The sequence below is a fragment of the Panthera uncia genome, assembly GCF_023721935.1.
Source record: "Panthera uncia isolate 11264 chromosome B2 unlocalized genomic scaffold, Puncia_PCG_1.0 HiC_scaffold_25, whole genome shotgun sequence".
Classification (NCBI taxonomy): Eukaryota; Metazoa; Chordata; class Mammalia; order Carnivora; family Felidae; genus Panthera; species Panthera uncia.
This window is the reverse complement of record NW_026057581.1, coordinates 20,062,558-20,087,102: the sequence shown is the minus strand read 5'-3', so window position 1 is coordinate 20,087,102 and position 24,545 is coordinate 20,062,558. Positions and strand designations below refer to the sequence as shown.

The 24,545-nt window shown below is 38.6% G+C and overlaps 1 protein-coding gene across 9 annotated transcripts in view; it reads right to left on the bottom strand.

Moving 5' to 3' along the window:
* Positions 1 to 437: 437 nt before the first annotated feature.
* Positions 438 to 24,545, bottom strand: part of CAGE1 (cancer antigen 1) — a 55,019-nt gene continuing 30,911 nt past the window's right edge. For 4 of the 9 annotated variants that reach the window (XM_049654877.1, XM_049654878.1, XM_049654879.1 and 1 more), the window contains exons 10-14: positions 20,324 to 20,428; positions 19,629 to 19,699; positions 5,281 to 5,349; positions 2,796 to 2,835; positions 438 to 1,547 (exon numbers count right to left, since the gene is read on the bottom strand). In XM_049654877.1, coding sequence (XP_049510834.1) covers positions 1,452 to 1,547; positions 2,796 to 2,835; positions 5,281 to 5,349; positions 19,629 to 19,699; positions 20,324 to 20,428 — 381 coding nt within the window. In that variant the 3' untranslated portion in view covers positions 438 to 1,451. Of the gene's footprint in view, positions 1,548 to 1,582; positions 2,836 to 5,280; positions 5,350 to 7,940; positions 9,109 to 19,628; positions 19,700 to 20,323; positions 20,429 to 24,545 lie in introns of those variants that run through there. The other 5 variants (XM_049654881.1, XM_049654883.1, XM_049654880.1 and 2 more) reach the window with 5 other exon arrangements.

The following is a 24,545-nucleotide window of genomic DNA, read 5'->3' as shown; positions in this document are numbered from 1 at the left end:
TTTTGAGACAACCTGCAGGTAAAATATCATAAATGTCTAATAACATACATGGCAAATGTGGTGCTTAGGCACACGCTCCTATTTGCAGACAGCCTATGTTAATCCCTCCTTTCCAAAAGTTTCATCACAATCGTGTACAGATTACAGAACTGCATTAGCCATCTTTATGTTAATATTTGTCTTTCTCCTGTCATGTTTTTGATTTTCCCTGGAGGGGATCCTCCAGGGAAACAATATCTCTTTTTAAAACTGGAATCATTTCCAAAACTTTCAATGCTTAATTTTCTGAAACACAACACTGTCACAGCTGCATTTTTCTGTGCATTTCTCATCATTTGTCTTAAATGGTATTGCAACTTTTTGAATTTGAGAAGTTAAAATTTCTGTTTCAAAATTCACATAAGATCTGTCTTACAGAATTCCTCAGCAAAAATAACAACAATAATAATAGCTTTTATTTATTCAGCGCTTCCTTCAAGTGCAGATATATATTCTCCATATATTCTTCTCTTGTACTTACCTGAGTAATTTCAGTGCAAAACTAATTTCAGCAAGCTAAAATAATTTCTCCCTTCCAATAGTTGATTCAACAGCTACATCTCCATCCTGGTTCTGGGATTTAGCAAAAGGATAATATGCATGTAGGCACATTTGTTTTTCTGTTTTATCTCACAAAATCAGCTGTCTCTGGTTCCTTTGTTTAAATTCAGAACTAATTCCTCAAAACTATGTTAAAGTAGAAATTATGAGTTAGGTCTCAAAGGACCAGTCCTCCCCTTTCATCTGTGTTTTAATTCCAAAGGATTTCAGAATTAGTGTCTTAAAATTTGGTTGGTAGTAGGAAGAGCTTGCCTGCCGGAAGAGAAAAACGATGTCCTACAGGCAGAAACAAAAAGTTGGAATGAGATACATTACTGTTTTATGTGTCCTTAAAGGCTTGATAATATGGAAGTGATATTGTGTGAATGAAAATAGACATTTGCAAAAGAAGCCACTTGTTCCTCTGTTTATGTTAAAGTAAATATGTTTTGTCATTCACAGGAATAAATTAGAAGAAAAGTAATCACAATTTTTAGGATGTATAATTTCATCATTTATACAGATTTTAATGTATCATTTGTATGATTGATCTGGTTACTATACTTAGTAATGACTGTGCTCCTGGACTGGTTGACGAAAATGATTAATGTTTAATCTTCAATCCTATTTAATTTAAATAATTTCTATTTCCTTCTAAAATATCTGGCATCTAAAAATGAAAGGAAAAAAATGTATCAAGTTTTTAGGAAACACAGGCATTCAGTGACAGGACAGCTGATTCTTGATTACATATGGCATTCTTAATTATATATACAATTCTTACTGCATAAACAGCTAATTCTTATATACATATGGAAAAGTAGTACAGCCTGTAGATGGATAAACTTCACAGATGACACCACTACTATATTTTAATAAATAATTTTTTGTTTCAACCTTTTTCTCATTAAGGAACATGGCAAGGAACAAGGGTGGTTGAGTTTCATCTTCCTTGGTTTGGTTGCCAGCTGGCAGAATGAAGAAAAAGGAATAGAAACAAGAATGTAAATATTTCATAAAATGACTTACCAGCACAGTATAACTAAGAACTGGTAGGTAGTATTAAGGTATTCTCATAACTCCACTATTAGAACAGCTGGGTCTCAGTGGAGCATATACAGACATGCCCTTGACTGTACCCCTCTTCCACAAAGCTATATCACAAATAGGCCACAGGTTTTCATGAACACATACCCTTGGCCTGGGGTAGGACAAGGGCACCAGTGGCTACATCTTATATTAGGAATTACTCCACCATGGGTAGCATTGGTCCTGGGTCCTGAGTCTGCCTAACACCCCCTCCTATTTAGTACCTATTAGGGGATAGGTGCTGGGGGATACCAAAATGAATATGAGACAATCCCTGCACTAAAAGGGTTCTAGTCAAGTTAAGGGATGTGCAAGTAGAGAACAGTAATGAAATGTTGCAGGTGCTGTTTTATCAAAGGGGACAGTGTGGGCACGTGGTAGGAAGCCAGTCAGTTGCATGTGGGAGACAGGGCAGGAGAGGCTTTATACAGGAGATGGAGCTTGAACTGGTCTGTAAGTCTGTGAGGTGGGAACTGAAGTAAGAGGAGAAAAGGAATTGAGAGAGAACATTCCTGGCAGGGGAAGATGCATGGGCCATACCAGGAAGGCATAAAAATAACAGCATGTTTGGAAAATGGCAAGTGGTTAGATGTGGTTTGGTGTATGATGACAAAGAGGAAGCAGTGAATGAGAAAGCTGGATAGGAGGGTGAGGGCCAGATCATAGAGGACCTTACATGCTGCGCTAGGGAGCTCGATTTGATCCAGAATGCAAGTGGGAACCACTGAGGGGTTTTATGTAGGGAAGGGGCATCATCCTTTTTGCTTCTGAAAGATGACTCTCTGTCTACTCTGTGGAGGATGGAAGGAAGGGGTGCCAAGCTGGAGGCAGAAACAAGTAGGAGATGACTGTCATAGGCCAGATGAGAAATGATGAGGGCCTGACATGTGGCAGTGGCTGTAGGGATGCAGTGAAGAGGATGAATACAAGGAAAATTTCAGAAGGAAGGTTCCCAGTTACAGGATGTATGATGATCAGAGGTCAAAGAGGCCTCATCTGAGGACAGAAAGGAAAGCGACACTAAACATTACTAAAATGTAACTTTAGGAACTCCTATTTAATCTTGTGCTATGGTCAAATTACATGGAAACAGAACATTCTTTATAGTGATCATCAGTATGACCTACCACGGTCAAGGACTTTGGATGATATTCTAATCTTCTTGGTCTGTAGGAGATAGAGAATAACGTTAAAAAAAAAAAAAAAAAGTGGCGGGCTAAAATAGAGACCCTAGTGAACAAGTATGCCATTATTTAATATGTTCTTGCCTTCACTTTCAAGGAGAAATTGCCATTTAGGATAGAACTATGAGCACCTAAAAGATTCAGAGAAAGCTTTTCAGTGTGTAATATATGGATCAGTCTCATTGCAATTAAATAAAAATATTGAGCCACAGTCTTGTGTTTTAACATTCTCATGGACTTCTTTAGGATTAGATTCTGGCTCTTGAAAATGATAGAGAACTAGAAGCAAAAAAAAAAAAAAAAAAAAAAAAAAAAAAAAGACATCTGAAACTATTAACGTGCTCGCTTTTATCTCCGAATTTCCCACTCTTTCCACTACTGAAGACAGTCAGCGACAGGAGCATCACAATTCTGAGGAAGTGCAGAGGTAGTCTAAAGTGTGTTCCCCATGCTGAGGGGAAGCTTCAAGGACGGTGGTGGCTGAAGGCTCCTGTAAGTCTCCAGTTTTCTAAGAAACAGCCTTGACCAGCCGGAAAGGGCTCTTCTACTTCAGCTCACCCCCTGACTTCAAAGGCCATTCGAAGTTTACACAAATGGGCCTCAAACCAACTGTGAAAATAGGCTAAATAAACAACTAGCTGTACTAGTGAAATCTGTAAATTTATATGCAAATTTTCTTATTTTAAAATAAGGATGGGAAAAACATTCCACAGTTTCTGACAGCAATTCAGAGAAGATTCATATTCAGTTTAAATTAGCAACTATAGGGCATCTGTAATATGCCAGGCATCAGATTGTATTCTTTCATATTAGGGGGAAAAAATCATAGTTAACCTATCACTTTGCAAATAGTAGGATAATCTGCTAAGGGGTTTTAATTCTCAAAACATAGTTGTATTGCAAATGGTATGCTGAACATTCGTGACTCATAACATAGTCAAAACTCAACTTTAATATCTGCTTCCCATTTCTGCTTTAGACTTTCTTCACTCAAGAAAGCTTTTCCTTTGCCATTGGCTAAATATGCAGCAGGCCCAGTGATGTCGTTGGCTAACTCTAAGGTGAGGTCAGTCCTCACTGTGGGGCACGAACACAATCTCAATTCAGTAAGCAGAATGTCTGGTCTTGCATATTAATCCTTTAATCTTCATTCAAAAGTAGGACTTCTCCTCCCCCTTGCCAAGCTAAGGCATGTAGTTGGGAGCACCACCTGCCATTGGGGGTCAATTTCTGCTCCCTCTTCACTCACCATCTCCCCCATTTGCAGGAGGAGGGAGGAGAAGTAAGGTGCTGGGACATTTTTACTTGGTATGGTGACTTCAGTCTCTGGGCTTGTAGTGGCTAAGCTGACTGCGTCTGTGGAGCTTGCCACTGCTAGGGACCTCTGTCCTGCAGTTCCCTTGACCAAGGCCAATGCATCTCCCTTCTGGTGGTCACCTGATACTCCATCAGCCTCTAAAAATCTGGCATTCCCTTCTGGCCTCTTGGTGCTGGTAGCCTTCCAGGCAGCTTTGGGCAGAGCCCAAGATAACTCAACTCTCTCCTGTCTGGTTCTTAAGAAACTATCACACACATCTTTTGTCCTGCTGACGAGCTCAGAGAGAACAGGCCACCCCATCACAGCCCCTCTGTGGATCTGCCACAGCTTGCTTTAGTTATCTCAGGCATGGTGTGTCACTGGCGTTCTGTTTCCCAACTTTTAGGGCATGCATATCAAAGCTCTCAAGTTGATCTTCTGGAAACCCCCACACCAGGCTTTAAGCAAAAGAGGTAGAATTACTTGGGGGCAATGGGAGCTCACGATATGATGGATTCAAAGAAATTTCTTTTCCAGTCTTCCCCACTCTCCACACTTTTTATACATTGGATCTGGTCAAGAGATAGGAGTCCTGAAAGCAGTTCTTTGCAATTTCCTTCAGAAACTCTGCACATGGGGAAACTCACTCTCACTTTGAGAACTGATAACTGTTTTTTTAGCACCTCAGGGACTAGGCCGTGAGGAATCCCATTTTAATATCCTGCTATGGTCTTAATCAACCCCATAGGGCTTGTGCATATACCTTGTAGCATCAAAATTACAGAAATAATGTATGTATTATAAGATTTAATATTAGTGTAAGAAAATCTGGTCATAAGATATATATGTAAGCTGTTTTGGTGTAGACAAAATATTAGCTCATATCTTTATTATAATCTTCCTTAGAGGTGATTGTAAGTTCCATGAGGGCAGGTATTCTGGCTTTCCAATTCAGTTCTACAAAAAACATTTATCTACCAACTATTTTATGCCAGGCAAAATACCAAGCACTTGCATATAGTGTATCTTAAATTAAGAAAAGGAAAAAAAAAGTTTTTTAAATGTATTATTCATTAGACTTATGTTTTAAAGTTAAAGACATTATTATTTAGAAACAAAGAGAAAACTTACCTTGATTTTCTTGCTTTCTTTCTGGGCCTCCTAATTAAATCTTCCAGATGTTTATTTCTCTTTTCTAAACTGAAGGAAGAAACAATTGGATTTTATGACTAAAACTGACTTTTCTAAACTAATATTTTGTTGGACTCACTGGGGGATTTGAGACGATAAGTGTAAGTGGTGATCTAGCTTCCTGTATATCATCCATCCACCTCACCGTATGAGAATTTGGGATTCTTTCCTAGCAACTCAAATTATTTAATTAATTTCTTCCTTTATAGGTTCCAGTAGTGAAGAAGGAAAGTAGATAGTAGTAAACCTATAAAGTGACAGACGTTCTATTCATTTACACAGTGAGAGAACTGATCCCTTTGCTCGAGGAAACTCAACATGATCCTGGGAATTACATGTTAAAAACACAGCCCCTGGGGGCGCCTGGATGGTTCAGTCGATTGAGAGATTGAGCGTCTGACTTTGGCTCGGGTCATGATCTTGTAGTTTGTGGGTTTAAGCCCTGTATCGGGCTCACTGCTGTCAGTGCAGAGCCCTCTTCAGATCTTCTGCCCCGCTGTCTCTCTGACCTTCCCCTTCTTGTGCTCTCTCTCTCAAAAATAAACAAACATTCAAAAGAAAAATATTTTTAAAAGCACAACCCTTGAGCTGTGAACTGCTTTAACATGGGGGAAATGTGTAATAGTGTCGTAGGAAGGATCACAGCACGCAGGTGGCCTGTTAGAGATTTACTTGTGTTCTACTTTTATGGCTTTTAGCAAGAGAGGTACAAGCAGGTTCCCTTCTTGCCTTTAGGAGGGCAAATTCAGTTAAAGTAGTCTCTTCCCAAACTCCCTTTCCCATCCAGGGACAGTTTATTAGTTTCCTGTGGCTGCTGCAGCAAATGACTACAAAGCTGGAGGCTTGAAAAACACACCTTTATTCTCCCACGGTTCAGGAGGTCAGAAGTCTGAAATCAGATACACTGGGCTAAAGTCAGAGTGTCAGCAAGGATGTGCTCCCTCCAGGGGCTCAGAAAGAGCCTTCTTTGCCTTGCCTTTTCCCTCTCTCTGGCCTCTGTCCTAATTCCTTGGCTCCTGGTTCCTCGGCACATGGCCTTTACTCTTCCTGCTGCTTGATCACATTGCCATCTTCTGTCATCAAACTTCACTCTCTCTGCCTCCCTCTTGTAACAACAATTGGGACTGCATTTAGGGCTCACCCAAATAATGCAGGGTAATCTCACCATCTCAAGATCCTTCATTTAATCACACCTGCAAAGCCTCTTTTGCCATACAAGGGCACATTCACAAGTTCCAGGGAATGGGATTTGGATGTCTTTGGGAAGCTTTTTTCAGACTACTATGGAGAGTAAACAGATCTGTGGAGGATAGGAAATTCTCTTGCAGAAGTCATTACCTCAAATGCCTATGGAAGAGTCAAGCAAGTATGTGAACTGAGTAAAGCCAGCTAAGTGGGGATTTGGACAAACCAGAGAGCATTTGCCCCTATTGTAGAGGTCACTTTTAAGTAACAGACTTGAGCCATGAAAACTTGATCAAGGCAAAAGGGCCCACAGTGACCCCAACCTCCTGGCTGAATACAGACCCGGCCCATCAGGCAGCCTACCTCAAAATATCCATAAGCCCTAGCTGACCAATGGGTTACTTACAGCCAGGCACAGTTCCAAAAAAGGGAAAATTCCATTGGTCACCATACCACCTCACCTTCCCTCTTTAAATACAGTCCCCACCCACTGCCTTGTGGCAGACAGTCTCTCCTCTGCTGTCCTGCCCACTGCTCCCTTTGGTGTATTCAATAAACTTCTATCTCCTTTGTTCTGCCTCATGTGAATTCTTTCATTGCCCAGGCCACTGGCTTCCACTCAGTCTGGTCGCCCCACATTTGGGGGCCCCCATCTGATTGGGAGGGAATCATACCCATTCCCTGCCTAAAGGACAAAGTTGCTACTTGGCTGATGTTGCCTGATGTTGCCATGTGGGAATGTTGCACTAATGATGTCAGATCTTAATTTTAAAGAAGAGATGGAAATCTGAATCTTTACAGGAAATCTTCCTTTTTAAATATTAGCAATATTTCAAAAATACTTTAAACATTAGATGGACCAAACAAAACACATCTGCCTTGGGATATGCCTCATGGGGTGTCATTCTGAAACCTCTGCATTATTGTCCAGAGATATCAGGCTTTTGTTTTCAAAGATTAATGGGGAGATGTTGTCCATCCAGGAGGGGATGAAAATATTAAATAGGTCCTCTGTTTACAAACAGCTTGAGTCTGTCATGCTTCATTATTAGAGAAAATGCCATGGAATAAATCTTTGTCTTTCTAGAGCTCACAAACAACAGCCCAAGTCGTGGAGGAAAAGGATACTCAAGGAGAGAGACTAAAGGGGCTGAGTAGGTTAAGCATCTGACTTCAGCTCAGGTCATGATCTCACGGTTTGTGGGTTTGAGCCCTGCATTCAGCTCTCTGCTGACACCTGGAACCTACTTCGGATTCTGTGTCTGCCTCTCTCTCTGCCCCTCCCCTGCTCATGCTCATGCTCATGCTCTGTCTCTCTGTCTCAAAAATAAACATTAAAAACAATTTTTTTTTTTAGGATTTAAAAAAAAAGTAAAAAAGGAGAGAGAGTGAAAAGTTCTTCTAAGCGTGCTGCAAGCACCAATGTAACGTACTTATACACAGTGCTCCTGTGCATAGAGCTGAGGACAAAAAGTCACAACCTAAGGCCAGGTAGATGGAGTCATTGGTTTCCATGGGGGAAGTGATATCCTCCCTTGAAGGACACTGGCAGCTCATGCAGAAAGCCAAGCAAGCAGAGCAGCACCATCCAGCAGAATGAAAGTGCTAACTGGACCAAGCCAACAGATGGCATGATGTCCCTGCCTGGGAGTGGAAGTCAGACTTACCCATTGTAAAGTCTGTGTTAGCACTGGCGTTTGTTCTTTGTTTTTTAAACATCTTTATTAATGTATAACTGACATATAATGAACTGCACAAATTTAACATGCAGTTTGATGTTTGACATATATATTCACCCAGAGAACAATAATCACAGTGAACATAGTGAACATATCCATCATCTTCAAAATTTTGCTCATGTACTTGTGTAATCCCTCACTCCCATTCCTCCTTGCCCCCAAGTCCCCAGACAACCACTGACCTGCTTTCTCTCACTATGGATTACTTTCCATCACCTAGAATTTTATATAATGGAATCTTACATTCAGTCCAATTATTTTGACATTGATCCATGTTGTTGCCATGTACCGAGTCCATTCATTTTCTCTTTTTTTTTAATCACTGAGTAGTATTCCACTGTGTGGCTATTCTACAATTTATCATTTTACCATTTGAGGGACATATGGGTTGTTTTCAGCTCTGGGCTATTACAAATAAAGCTGGCATGCACAGTCATCTTTGTGTGTACACAAGTCTAGAAATACAAAGACTTATTCCATGGCATTTTCTCTAATAATGAAGCATGATAAACTCAAGTTGTTTGTAAACAGGGGGCCTATTTAATATTGTCATCTCCTCCTCATTTGGATCAACACATAGGAGTGCTGAATCATATAGTAGTGTCTGTGTAACTTTGGAAGAAGCTGCCAGACTGCTTCTAAAGTGGCTTGTGTCATATTCCATTCCCACCGGGATGGTCTGAGCTGGTCAGCTGCTCCACATCCTTGCCAATACTTTGTAGAGTCAGTCTTTGAAAACTTCCAGTAGTTGTGTAGAGTTATTCATTGTGGTTTTGTCTTTTAATGATGCTGAGTATCTTTCCATGTGCTTCTTCATCATCCATATATCTTCTTGGTGAAGTATCTGTTCAAATATTTGCCATTTTAATTGGGTTGTTTTCTTACTACTGAGTTTTGAGATTTGTTATATATTCTGGATAAAAGTTCTCTATCAGATATATGACTTGCAAATGTGTTCTTTCAGACTGTGGCTTGTCTTTTCATTCCTCTGTCTCCTGAAGAGCAGAAGCTTAATTTTTTTTTGTTTCATTGAGACATAATGACACATACATAGCACTATGTAAGTTTAAGGTGTACAGCATAATGACTTGATTTATACATACTGTGAAATGGTTACCACATGTTGCAGACTATGAGCCTGGAGTTCTCTCTTGTCCAGCAAGACAGTGGATGCAGAATTGAATATGTGAGAGGCTAATGTCTGGGAGGAGACAAGAGCCCCAAACAGGGGTTTCGTCTCCGTATTTGAGTTCACAAGATATTACCCACATGGTGAACGTGGAGAAAACAAGATATTACCCATGTGGCGAATGTGAAGAAAACAAGATCTTACACACATGGTGAATGGAAGAAAACAATCAGATAGTAATCATTAACTTGTGTGTAAGCAAAGGATCTTGAGGGCAAGTGGAGTTTGTGATCAAAGTACAATAGTATATTGGTGTCAGAATGGAAAGTACTCATGATCCCATTACAATATCTCACTACCTAATCTCGAGTGCTTTTGCCCCGTGGTGTTGGCTTTCCACCCTAAGCTTTTTTCTAACCCATTTATGTAAGTAGAACCTATTTCCCCACAACCACAATAAGTTTAGTCAACATCCATCATCTCATATCAATACACGAAAAATAAAGAGAAAATAGGGGCAACTGGGTGGCACAGTTGGTAAAGTGTCCGACTCCTGATCTGGGCTCAAGTCCTGATCTCATGGTCGTGAGATAGAGCCCTGCGTCAAGCCCCATCTTGGGCTCTGTGCTGGGTGTGGAGCCTACTTAAGATTTTCTCTCTCTCTCCCTCTGCCCCTCTCCCATTCTCTGGCATTTATGCTGTTTCTCTCTTTCAGATTAAATAAACTTTTAAAAAAGAGTAAAAGTTTTTTTCCTGTGATGAAAATTTTATAATTTATTCTTAGGGACTTTAAAATATACCATACAGCAATGTTCAACTATAGTCATCATGTTTTACATTTCATCCCAAGTACTTACATATCTTATAACTGGAAATTTGTACCTTTTGACTACCTCCACCTAATTCTCATGCCTCCTCACATCCCCCACCACTGTTAATTACAAATCTGATCTCTTTTTCTATGGGTTTGGGTTTTCTTTTATTTTGTTTTTCAGATTTCACATATAAGTGATATCACATAGTATTTGTCTTTTTGTGACTTATTTCACTTAGCATAATGCCCTCAAGTTTCATCCATGTTGTTGCAAATGGCAGGATTTTCTTCTTGTTTATTACTGAATAGTATTCTTCTGTGTGTGTGTGTGTGTGTGTGTGTGTGCATGTGTGTGTACATAACACACTTTCTTTATCCATTCATTCATCTATGGACACTTAGATTGCTTCCATACCTTAACTATTGTAAATAATGCTGCAATAAACATAAAGATACATATATCTTTTTGAGTGTTTTCATTTTCTTTGGATAAACACCAGGACATGGAATTTGTAGATCATGTGGTAGTTCTATTTTTAATATTTTGAGGAACCTCTACACTGTTTTCTATAGTGGATGCACCAATTTATATTCCCACCAACAGTGCATAAGTGTTCCTTTTCTCTATCTCCTTGCTAACACCTGTTATCTCTTGTCTTTTTGATGATAGCCATTGTAACAGGTATGAAGGCATATCTCATTGTGGTTTTGATTTTGCATTTCCCTGATGATTAGTAATGTTGAGCATGCTTTCTTGGACCTGTTGGCCATTTGAATATCTTCTTTGGAAAAATGCCTATTCAGGTCCTTTGCTCATTTTAAAATTGGATTGTTTGTTTTCCTGTTATTAAGTTGTATGAGTTCTCTACATATTTTAGATTTTAACCCCTTATAAGGTATATGATTTACAAATATTTCTACCATTTTGCAGGTTGCCTTCTCATTTTGTTATTTCTTTTATCATGCGGAGTTTTTAGTGTGCTGTAGTCCCACTTCTTTATTTTTTTATTTTGTTGCCTGTGCTTTAGGTGTCACATCCAAAAAAATCAAGACTCATGTCAAGGAGCTTTTTGTTTTTAATTTTTTTTAATGTTTTATTTATTTTTGAAAGAGTGCAAGAGGGGGAGGGACAGAGAGAGAGAGGGAGACAGAGGATCCAAGTGGGCTCCGTGCTGACAGCAGTGAGCCTGATGTGGGGCTCCAACTCACAAACTGTGAGATCATGACCTGAGCCGAAATTGGACGCTTAACCCACTGAGCCACCCAGGCGTCCCTGTCCAGGAGCTTTTTAAGCTATCTTTTTTCTTAGGAGTTTCATGGTTCCCAGTCTTTCATTTATGTCTTTAATCCATTTCAAGTTATTTTTTTGAATGGTGGAAAGGAGTGTTCTAGTTTATTCTTTTACACGTGAATATCCAATTTATAAGCACCATTTATTGAAGAGACTGTCTTTTCTCCATTAAATATTCTTGGCTCCTTTATCAAATATTAGTTGACTGTAAATGTGTGAGTTTATTTCTGGGCCCTTGGTCCTGTTCCATTGGTCTATGTGTCTGTTTTTATTCCAGTACCATGTTGTTTTGGTTACTATCACTTTATAAATATAGCTTGAAATCAGAAAGTGTGATGTCTCCTGCTTTGTTTTTCTTTCTCAACATTTGCTTTAGGCTATTCAGGGTCTTTTGTGATTCTATATAAGTTTTAGGATTTTTTTTTTCCTAAGAAATTTTTAATTTTGAGGAAATCCAATTATCAAATTTTATTAAAAAAATTTTTTTTAATGTTTATTTATTCTTGAGAGAGACAGACAGAGCATGAGTGAGGGAGGGGCAGAGAGATAGGGAGACACAGAATTGGAAGCAGACTCCAGGCTCTGAGCTGTCAGCACAGAGCCCGATGTGGGGCTCAAACTCACAAGCCACGAGATCATGACCTGAGCTAAAGTCGGATGCTTAACCGACTGAGCCACCTAGGTGCCCCTCAAATTTTCTTTAATGGATTTAGTGTCTTTTCTAAATCATTGCCTAACCTAAGGTTAGAGGCATTTTCTTCTATATTTCTTCTAGAAGTTTTATAGTTTTAGCTCTTAAATTTAGATCTAATATGCATTTTGAATTTTTTCTGGCTGTAGTACAAGGTATAAATTAAAGTTTTTCTGTTTTTTCTTAAGTTTTTTTAAATTTATTTTTGAGAGAGAGAAAGAGACAGAGAGGGGCAAAGACAGAGAAAGACACAGAATTGGAAGCAGGCTCCAGGCTCTGAGCTGTCAGCACAGAGCCCAACATGGGGCTCAAACCCACAAACTATGAGATCATGACCTGAGTTGAAGTAGGACGTTTAACCCATTGAGCCACCCAAGCGCCCCAAAGTTTTTCTTTTTAAACAAATGAATATCCAAGTATTTCAGCACCATATGTGTCAAAACAGTCTTTTCTCTACTTCATCACGTCTGCACCTTTATGAGACATCAGTCACCCATATATGTGTGGGTTTGTATCTAGATTCCATATTCTGTTCCATTGATCTTTTTTCCTATTTTAACATCAATGCCACACTGTTTTGATTATTGTAGCTTCACAGAAAGTCTTAAAATCAGGTTTTCCCCCAATTTTGTCCTTCTTTCTCAAAGTTCTTTTGACCATTCTGTGGCCCTTTGAATTTCCATATGAATTTTATTTATCTTTTTAAACTTTTGTAAATATTTATTTATTTTTGAGAGAGAGACACACACACAGCATGAGCGGGGGAGGGGCAGAGAGAGAGGGAGGGGATCTGTGCTATCAGCACAGAGCCTGCTGCTATCAGCACAGAGCCTGATGCAGGGCTTGAACTCAAACCAAAGTCAAGAGTTGGACACTTAATGGACTGTACCACCAGGTGCCCTGATTTTTTTTTTTTAATTATTAAAGCTTTCTACTCATTACTCCATGAATATTTTATTGCACTCCACTTACTTATGTATTCTTTAATCTTCCAATAAGGACAAAAATTTCTTTCCAAAGTTCATGCACATTTTTTGTAGGGAACTTTTGTTTGCTATTATATATAGACTTTAAAATTTTATTTAGTTTATTTACAGTGTAAAGAAATTAAATTGACTTTAGAAGTTTTTCATGATTGTCAATTTTGCTAAAGTCATTTGTAAATATCAGTAATTCATCTGTAGATTATTTTGGGCTTTCTGGGTAGGCAAGTATATCATTGGAAAATAATGACAATTTTGTTACTTTTATACTAATATTCACAATTTCAATTTCTTTCTCTCTTCTTAGGACGTTGGTGGGGACTGCCAGCATATTACTACATAGAATTGTCAACAACAATGGGTTTATTTATCTTGTTCCTGATATTCAGATGAAAGAAATACTTACAGTGTTTCAATTGATTATTATATTGGCTTTGGGTTTTGGGAGGGCATGGGATGGGAACATACCCTTAATCAAAAGTAGAAGATTCCTGGGGTGCCTGGGTGGCTCAGTCGATTGAGCGGCCAGCTGTTGGTTTTGGCTCAGGTCATGATCTTGTGGTTTTGTGAGTTTGAGCCCCGTGTCGGGCTCTGCACTGGCAGCACAAAGCCTGCTTGGAATTCTCTGTCTTCTCTCTCTCTGACCCTCCCCCACTCATGCTGTCTCTGTCTCCCTCAAAATAAATAAAAATAAACTTAAAAAAAAAAGTACAAGATTCCCTTATTTGTATTTTTGTCATGAGCTGTACAAAAATATTTTTAATGTATACTGCTGTAGAATTTCTGAGCCTATTTAAATGCTATTTTCTCCTTTAATCAGTTAATGTGGTGGATTTTATTAATAGAGTTTTTAATGTTTCATTGCTGTAATAAATTCAATTTGCTCAGGAAGCATTGTTGTTCTTTTCATTGCTGGATTCAGTTTGTTTATTTTTGTTGAGAAGTTTTGTATCTATGTTTATGATGAAATTAATTTATCATTTATGCTTCTCAGGCTGTCCTTGTTTGCTTTTAATATTTTTTTCTATAAACTCTCCATTTCATCTAATTTTTCAAAATCATTGGTATAAAGTTTTTATTATAATATCTCCTTAATTAATCTCTGCTGCATCTGCTGTCATTTCTCTGTTTTCATTTCATTTTGAAGTTTCTAGCAATAAAGTCTTATTGTCAAGAAATGATCTATGTTTTTGTCTGAAGTTTCTGTATCTTATCTGCATTTCTTCAAGAGTTCAAGTGGATAAAACATTCTAGGTTGGCAGTGACTCTTATCAGCACTTCACAGACAGTATTCCACTCTCTTCTGGCTTTTGTTGTTGCTATCCACAGGACAGAGGTCAGTCAAGCTGGTTTGCATTTGTAGATAAGGTCATTTCTCTTAAGCCTGGTTTTAAGATCCCCTCTTCCTATCTAGTGTTCTTTAATTTTACAACAACATTTCTAGGTCTTGGTTTCTTTACATTATCCTGTTCTGAAAAATCCTCCATAGTTTATTCTCCACCATTCCATTCTCTTTTTCTGAAATTCCAGGTAGTTTGGATCTTATTCCTCTGAGCAGTTTCACTTGACCTTTATTTCATATGTGTTTGTGTAATACAGTGTATGCGTTTTTTTCTCTTCTAACTCACTTATTCTTTCTTATTCAGTGACCAGTCTACTGTCTATCCTGTTCATTGAGCATGTATTATGTATGTATGTATTTCTGTGATACAGAGGGACTGGAAGAAGGGTCACATTAGATAGTGTGGTCATAGAAGGTCTCGGAGGAGGTGACATTTGAACAGAGACTATAGGTTGAGAAGGGCAAAATGTCAGGTCAGGGGAAAACATTCTAGGCAGAAGAAAGAGCAAGTGTGAATGCCCTGAGACAGACATGTCTTGCCAAGTTCTAGCAACTACAAGGAATAGGTAAGGAGAGACCAAGATGAGGTGGGAGAAAGAGCATGAGGTAAAAAAATTCAGGGTTTTAGCAGCTGTAGTGGAGAGTTTGCATTTATATTAAGGGTGAGGGGAGGCTCTTCAAGGGTTTAATGCACTTTGAAATAGTGCTATCTAATTTGTGGCTTTTAAAATAATTTTTAGAGAGATATAATTGACATAAAACTTCATTTTAGTTTCAGATGTTCAGCATAATGCTTTAATATTTGTATATATTGTGAAATGATCACCCCAATAAGTCTAGCTGCCATCTGTTACCATATAGAGTTACAAAATTTTTTTCTTGTGATGAGAAATTTTAAGATTTACCCTCTTGGCAACTTCCAAATATGCAACATGGTATTATTAACTACAGTCACCATGCTGTACATGACACCCCCATGACTTATTTTATAACTGGAAGTTTGTACCTTTTGACCCCCTTTACCCATTTCACCGCCCCCCCAACCCCCTACCTGTGACAACCACTAATCTGTTCTCTGTATCTATGAGCTTGTTTTGTTTTAGTTTTTAGATTCCACATATAAGTGAGATCATATGGTATTTGTCTTTCTCTGACTTATTTCATTTAGCATTTCAAGGTCCATCCATGTTGTCACAAATGGTAGAATTTCTTCTTTTTTATGGCTGAATAATATTCCATTGCATACGTACATCACATTTTCTTTTTCTTTTCAGCCATCAATGGATACTTCAGTTGTTTCCATACCTTGACTATTGTAAATAATGCTGCAGTGATTTTCATTTTCTTCAGATAAATACCTAGAAGTAGAATTGCTGGATCATATGGTAGTGGTATCTTTAATTTTTTGAGGAACCTCCGTACTGCTTTCCACAGTGGCTGCACCAGTTTACATTCCCACCAATAGTGCATGAGAGTTGCCTTTCTTTCACATCTTAGCCAATACTTGTTATTTCTAGTCTTGTTAATAGCCATTCTAACAGGTGTGAGGTGATTTCTCCTTGTGGTTCTGATTTGTATGATGATTAGTGACATGAGCATCTTTTCATGTAACTGTTGGCCATCTGTATGTTAAACCAGGATATTTAAAAAATTTTTGCTTATGTTTATTTATTTGGGGGGGGACGGGCAGAGAGAGAGGGAGAGACAGAATCCAAAGCAGGCTCCAGGTTCTGAGCTGTCAGCACAGAGCCTGACGTGGGGCTCGAACCCATGAAACATGAGATCATGACCTGAGCCTAACAACCAACCCAGGCACTCTGAACTGGGATATTTTTGTGAGAGGATCTACCTCTCACCAAGATGTTGTCATAGATGTGATGGGGAGGAGGGTACAGAGAACAAGTCTAAAATTCCATAGAAAACTGTCCCTGAACCAGGAATATATGGAGCGGTACTTTTATACCTGAAACTGATCTGGCCACAGGTATTACAGGGAGAGCAGTGTTCGGGAGACAGATGCTTGGTTACTTGAATCTCTGTAGCATTACGGAAAAGCTGCCTTACTCAGACTGGGAAGACAGTGAATATACCTCTGAGGAAAGGGCACTTGGGTAGAGATTTTAAGAACAGTAGGAGATAACTGAGGTGCAGGTAGCCTTAGCGTTCCAGGTGGAACAGCCTATGCTAAAGTTATGAGGCCAAAGGGAATGTGATGCATTCGAGAAGCTATAACGTCTCCAGTGTGGCTGAAGGCAATGCAGGGAGTGTGGAGATGAGACTGGAGAGGCAGGCAAAAACCACATTGTGAAGAAAATTTTAAGTCATGTTAAGGATTTTTCTTTTATCTAAAAGTGGTGGAAGAAATCACTAAAAGTGTTTTAAGAGGCATGATCAGATTGATTTATATTTCAGAAAGATTACTCTGGCTGCATGCGCAAAATGGATCTCACCAAGTTCCTTCTTTTATTTAGTCTTTTAGAAAAATCAAGTGTCATTAACGGCTTTTATAAGCAAGCAGCTGTTTCTAAAATTCAAGGCATGTAAATTGAAAACTTACAGTATATCCAGTGAAAATATTTAAAGATACTTCAAACACTGCTAAATTTTAACAGAATAGCACCACCTTAAAGAAACATTGCTCTAATGATGTATTTGATAATTTTTGATGTAGCATACACCTCTTAAAAAGATCAAAACTAGGGCATCTGGGTGGCTCAGTCAGTTAAGCATCCAACTTCTGCTCAGGTCATGATCTCACATGAGTTCACCAGAATATCTGTTGTCAGTGCAGAGCCTGCTTCGGTTCCTGTCTCCCTCTCTCTCTGTCCCTCCCCAGCTTGTGCTTTCTCTCTGTCTCAAAAATAAATAAAAGCATCAAAAAATATTTTTAAAGATCAAAGCTAATTCATGATAATTTAAAAAAACTGCTTTCATGAATGTAAGAGACTATATTTGATTTAAAAAATGATGATTCTTATCACTTAAAGCAAATCAACTCACATGATATCTGGCAGTGGTTCTTGAACTGTCCAGACATTAGAATCACCTGGACAGCTTTTGAAATACACTGATGCCCAGAACCCACTTGTTATTTTAGTTTACTGCATCTGGGAGTAGAGTCTGAGCACTGTGATATTTTTAAAAAGCATTCAAGGGAATTTTAATGAGCATCCACAGTTGACAACCATTTTAGTAAAATTTATAGAACCCAGATGTCAAATCTCTTCTTTTTATTTTTTATTTATTTATTTTTTAAATGTTTATTTATTTCTGAGACAGAGAGAGACACAGCATGAATGGGGGAGGGGCAGAGAGAGAAGGAGACACAGAATCCTATGCAGGCTCCAGGCTCTGAGATGTCAGCACAGAGCGTGACGCGGGGCTTGAACTCACAGACCGTGAGATCATGACCTGAGCCGAGGTCGGATGCTCAACTGACTGAGCCACCCAGGCACCCCAAATCTCTTCTCTTAAAAAAAAATTTTTTAAGTTTATTTATTTTGAGAGAGAGCAAGCGGGGTAGGGGCAGAGGCAGAGGGGAGAGACAGAGAATCCCAAGCAGGCTTCACATTGTCAGTGAAGAGTGTGGGGCTTGAACTCATCAACTGTGAGATCATGACCTAAGCTGAGATCAAGAATCAGATGCTTAACTGACTGAGCCACCCAGGTGCCCCTCAAATCTCTTCTTGGCCACAAAGTGGATCAGTCACTTTTCTGAAATGTAAGTTCAAAAAAATTTGAATTTTAAAAATGACTGCGGCAAAGAAATGTGGCCAGAGTGATGGTTTGATATTGGTTTAGAAATATTAGGTTATTTGTTATTTCTATATTTCATGAGCCCATGATGTTTGAACATTGGCTGAGTTTTCTTGGTTACAAGCTAAGGAGGAGTCTTATTTTACTTGTCTTCGGTGTATAATTAACACTCCTTTCCTCTTTCAAATTTAAAATTTGTCAATGTCAGTCTGAAAAATGGGAAAATTGTTTTAACATTCATTCTGCTTAGATACAATAATAAGAAACAAAAACAAACTTCCCAAGGTACAAATACCCGAACTGCCTTTGTTAGTTATCTTGTGGTGAGTTAGTCCTATAGAAAGTTCACATGTGGGGTGTGCCTTCTATGTAAGAATGTGCCTTCTATGTTCCTTCTATGTAAGACCTTTTGCTTAAGCTTAGTGATAGCCAGCACAGTATAAATGAAATTGGGGGAAGGATGAAGAAACAGCATATGAGAAATGAAGATAATAAGCGAAAAAAATTGCAGAATTTTATTTATTTATTTATAAATGTTTATTTACTTTTGAGAGAGAGAGACAGTGCACATGAGTGAGCAGGGGACAGGCAGAGAGACAGACACAGAATTTGAACAGGCTCCAGGCTCTGAGCTGTCAGCACAGAGCCTGATGTGAGGCTTGAACTCACAGACTGTGAGATCATGACCTGAGCCAAAGTCAGACACTTAACTGACTGAGCCACCCAGGTGCACCTTATTTTTTATTTTTATTTTTATTTTTTTTAGAGAGAGAGAAAGAGAGTGCCAGAGGTGGAGAGAGAGAATCTTAAGCAGACTCTGTGCTCAGAGTGGAGCCTGATGTGGGGCTCCATCCTATGACCCTGGGATCATGACCCGAGCCAAAATCAAGGGTAGGACGCTCAACTGACTGAACCACCCAGACGCCTCAAGCTGAATCTCATTCTCATGAGAGAGTTTAGTTGGTACTTGATATATATATATATATATATATATATTTATATATGTTTCATTTGGTGTGCATTCAAAACTTTTTGTGAATAAAGTCTAAGCATTGCAAGGTTATTTTACCTGAACACCATGGAATAGCTCCTGAAATTTTTGGATGTTTCTCACTAAGTTTGTCACCACCCCCCTCCCTGAAATCAAAGGGAGCTCTGAGAAAAGAAGATGAAAATCTGGTTATTCAAGTAGTCAGACATTGAGCAGACTATTTGATTGAAGAATGGCCTTAATTTATAAAAACTTCACATTTTTCCTCTTTCTAGGAGCCTAAAAAAATAAACTTGGTAAGCCAGAGAGCAAAATAAAATACCGGTAAATGTTTACAAAATTAAAAACTAAGCTTTTTTCAACTTACTGTACAATATGGGAGCGGGATATCTGAAGCCTTTGGTCAGCACATTCGATAATTTCTTCATATGATGTAACCTTGAAAAAAATAAGCCAAAAAATTATTCTATGATAAATTCTAGAATTTTTATTTTTGTTTATATTTGCTTTTATAAAAATCTCTTCAGTTGAAGTTCAATTATGTGAATTTCATCAATAGCTTTACAGTAGGCAAAACATCTTCCTTACAGTTTGAAATCAGGAATATGAATAGAAATAGAATCATAAAGTACCTATTCATCATGCGGAAAGAGTGAAGTGTCAGAAAATGGACAACTGTAGTGAGTCAACTATAATCCAGTTGTCTTCCACACAAGTGGTAGATGTATCAGCTAAGGGTTAGAGCCTGTTTGGTTAAAGTTAATGCAGTTTTCAGAAGGTAAACTAGAATGTTAAGTTGAAAAGATCTACAATTACCCTCAAAATGAAGTCGTAATACTAAGACCTAAAATTGCCAACAGCAGGGGATAGATACACAGAATGTTCTTTGTTAGATGTCAGCTAAAAGGCTGATGGGAGCATTTTATAATGTCATTATGAAGTGAAAAGAATCAATATAAATGTGTTCCATCATTCTTCAGATCCTTTGTAGCACTAAAATTCTATTATTTTAATATTTGGCATAGTTTTTAAAGACAAATATTTCTATAAGAACATTTGTACCTTATTTATTAAGTTGCCTACGTATCTTTGATATTTGTCATTTTCTTCAATGAGTCTGTTGCAATGGTCTTCTTTTGACTCTAGAAGATTTCCTAATTTTGTGATCTATGGAGAAACATCAGTAAAAATACTAACCTGGAAACTGCCATGAAAACCACACATGGTTGCTGAGAACTAATGAGAACAGTAGCCTATACTTTATTTCAAGATTCTTTTTTTTTTTAAGTGTATTTATTTGTTTCTGAGAGAGAGATAGCACTAGTGGGGGAGGGGCAGAGAAAGAGGGAGAGAGAGAGAGAATCCCAAGTAGGCTCAGCACTGTCAGCGCTGAACCGTGGGGCTTGAACTCACAACTGTAGGATCGTGACCCGAGCCAAGAGTTGGACACTTAATCCACTGAGCCACCCAGGTGCCCTTATTCCAAGATTCTCTTAAACCAAGTTGTATCACAAGTGAATTAATAAACACTAATCCTAGTTAGATTGCATTTATAACAGAGGAACAGAAATAATTTTATAATTTTATACTCACAATTATAACTTCCTCCAATTTAACATTATGAAAGACCTTTGCAAATAATTGAACATTTGTTAGTGAAAACGAACATCTGCCCAAAATCTTCATTATCCTCTTTCCATTTATAACCAGTGCATTGATATATTTGCTCCCATCTGAAGTAAAGCACTGATGTCCCTGATGATGCATTTTCAGGTTTGATACATAGTCTCAACTTGCATAAATGACACCAAGTTTTTAAAAAGGCTCAGCTCAATGTATGTCATGTTCTGACCTAAGGTCTAATGTTTTACACACAAAAAACTACCAAAAATTTAATGTTTATTTTTAGAGAGAGAGACAGAGAAAGAGAGAAAGCACAAGTGGGGGAGAGGCAGAGAGAGGAGACACAGAATCCAAAGCAGGCTCCAGGCCCTGGGCTGTCGGCCTAGAGCCTGATGTGGAGCTTGAACTCACAGACCCTGAGATCATGACCTGAGCCGCAGTTGGACACTTAACCGACTGAGCCACCCAGGTGCCCCCAAAATGGCCATCAACCTTCTAATGTTTTAGATATACTTACATGTCTGTAGTGAAATCCCATAGGAGAAGCAACAGCAAAACAAATTTGCTGCGGGAATAGCCACTCTCTTATTCTCTCTTATGTAAATAAATGGGGACAATACCAAATTAATGGTCCTATTCTTCTGACTACATACATTATTTAAGGTAGGGAGTACAGATATTATGATCTCAGTTTAACAGATGGAATCAAGGGGAAGAGAATCTAAAAGTTTTTGAAAGGTCTAGAAGTGGGGAAGACTAAAATCCGTATTGATCAACTATTAGCATAGGGCTTGGCTTTTCCCATTCTATTACTTCCCTGCACTCCTCACCTGGAGCTTCAGGTATCTCGTGACCTCTAACTAAAGCAATATGGAATTCTTTCTCACTTCTGTTTTTCATTTATAGACTTCATGGCACGTTTTGGATTTCTTTAATGGCTTTCAAGATCAAAGTAATAACTCTTTTAAATCTGCTGACTGAATTTTTTAAATTTGTTAACCTCAGATTAAAGAAATAAGAGCAGAATATTCCTTAAAGAATATTTGTTTTAGAGGTGAAGGAATAGCTCTCATAAAGCAGTTTTTTGGATTACAGTAAAAAGGAATCAAAATTTTAAGTTTCTGCTGAAGTGTGTGTAAAGTTTAACTGCTTTAAGAGTATTATTGAGGGGCGCCTGGGTGGCTCAGTTGGTTAAGGGTCTGACTTTGGCTCAGGTCATGATCTCACCATCTGTGAGTTCAAGCCCCACGTGGGACTCTGTGCTCACAACTCAGAGCCTGGAGCCTGCTTCAAGTTCTGTGTCTCCCTCTCTCTCTGCCCCTCCCGTACTTGTTCTCTCTCTCTACCTCTCAAAAATAAATAAATGTTAAAAAAATTAAAAAAAAAGAGTATTATTGACATATGACAACACATATTTTTATTAAACAATTTTATTCAATTTATTAAATATATTTTATTAAACATTTATTATTTATTTTTATTTACCTATTTTGAGAGAGAGAGAGAGAGAGAGAGAGAGAGAGAGAGAGAGAGAAAGAAAGCATGTGCATGTATGATTGGAGTAGGGGCAGACAGAAGGAAAGAGAATCCCAAGCAGGCACCATCCTATCAGCATGGAGCCTGACATGGCACCTGATCCCATGAAACATGAGATCATGACCTGAGCCAAGATCGAGTTAGACGCTTAACTGACCAAGCCAGCTGGGTGGCCCTAAATTGCACATATTTAAAGAGTACAGTTTGCTGTTTTCACATATATATACAACCATGAAGCCATCACCACAATCAATATAATGAACATATCCATCACTGCCCCTCCTCTTGCCTTTTGGTAATTCCTCTTTCTTGTCTGCCTGTCTTCCCTGACTCCCACACTCTATGTGAGCCCTGGCAAATACCCATCTGCTTTCTGTCACTATTGACTGGTCTGTATTTTCTAGAGTTTTATAGAATAGAAGCGAACAGTATTTACTCTTGTCTGGCTCTTCTCACTCCACACAATTTTGAGCTTCATCTAGGTTGCATGTATATCAGTAGTTCATCCCTTTTTCCTTGCTGAGTAGTATTCCATCGTGTGGACATACCACAATTTTTTTTATCCATTCATCTGTTGCTAGACATTTGAGTTGCTGTCAGTTTTTGATTATAAATAAAGCTGCTAGAAACTTTCACATCCAAATCTTTGTAGAAACATATGCTTTCATTTCCTTGGGTAAATACCTAAGAGTAGACCAATGGCAGGTGTATGTTTAGCTTTTTAATAAACTGCCAAAATGTTTTCCAAAGTGGCTGTACCATTTTACATTCCCATCAGCCACATATGAGACTTGTAGTTGTTCCACGTACTCATCAATCCTCAGTGTGATCAGTCTTTTTAACAGACACTATAATGGGTTATGTAGTGGTATTCATTGTGAGCCTGGAGCCTGTTTCGGATTCTGTGTAACGTTTATTTATTTTTGAAACAGAGAGAGACAGAGCATGAACGGGGGAGCGGCAGAGAGAGGGAGATACAGAATCCGAAACAGGCTCCAGGCTCTGAGCTGTCAGCACAGAGCCAGACGCGGGGCTCGAACTCACGGACTGTGAGATCATGACCCGAGCCGAAGTCGGCCGCTCAACCGACTGAGCCACCCAGGCACCCCAAAAAAAAATTTTTTTTAAATAAATTGGGTTATTTTCTTCTTATAGAGTTTGAGGGTGCCTTACATATGTTTTTAAGTTTTCTTTTTTAAGTTAATTTATTTGAGAGAGAGAAAGCATGAGTGGGGGAGGCGCAGAGAGAGAAGGGAAGAAAGAGAATCCCAAGCAGGTTCCACACTGTCAGCATGGAGCCTGATGCGGGGCTCGAACCCACCAACATTAGATCATGACCCGAGCCCAAGTTGGACGCTTAACCAACTGAGCCACTTGGGCACCCTGGTGCTTTACATATTCTAGATACAAGTCCTCTATCAAATCTTTGATTTGTTGGGCACCTGGGTAGCTCAGTTGGTTATGCATCTGACTTAAGTTCAGGCCATAATCTCATGGTTCATGAGTTCAAGGCCTACAACAGGCTTTACATGGAGCCTGCTTTGGATCCCCTGTCTCCCTCTTTCTCTGCTCCTCCCCCACACTCTCTCTCTCACTCAAAAATAAACATTAAAAATATCCCTGTGATTTTTAAATTTCTCCCAGTCCATTGCTTGTCTTTTCATTAAAAGCTCAAATTTTAGAGTTTAAAAGAAATTTCAAAATAGAAATATTTTAGGGGCACCTGAATGGCTCAGTTGGTTAAGCATCCAACTCTTGATTTCAGCTCAGGTCATGATCTCACAATTCATGAGATGGAGTCCTACACTGGGCTCTGTGCTAAGAGTGCGGAGCCTGCTCAAGATTCTCTCTCTCCCTCTCTCTCTCTCTCTGCCCCTCCCCTGAATGCACATTCTCTCTCTCTCTCTCTCTCTCAAATAAGCTAAAAAAAAAAAAAAGAAAAAGAAAAATTTTAGAAGACAGAATTGAATCATTGAAAAAGTCTAAAACATTTTCATGAAAGCATACCAAAAAGTATATGTAAAGTAATATTTAAATAATAAAGGATGGAGTGGTGGTAACATTTTTCTTTTGTAAAGGAAGATACCATGAGATAACCTTGAATGTGATATTTGAATAATATTAA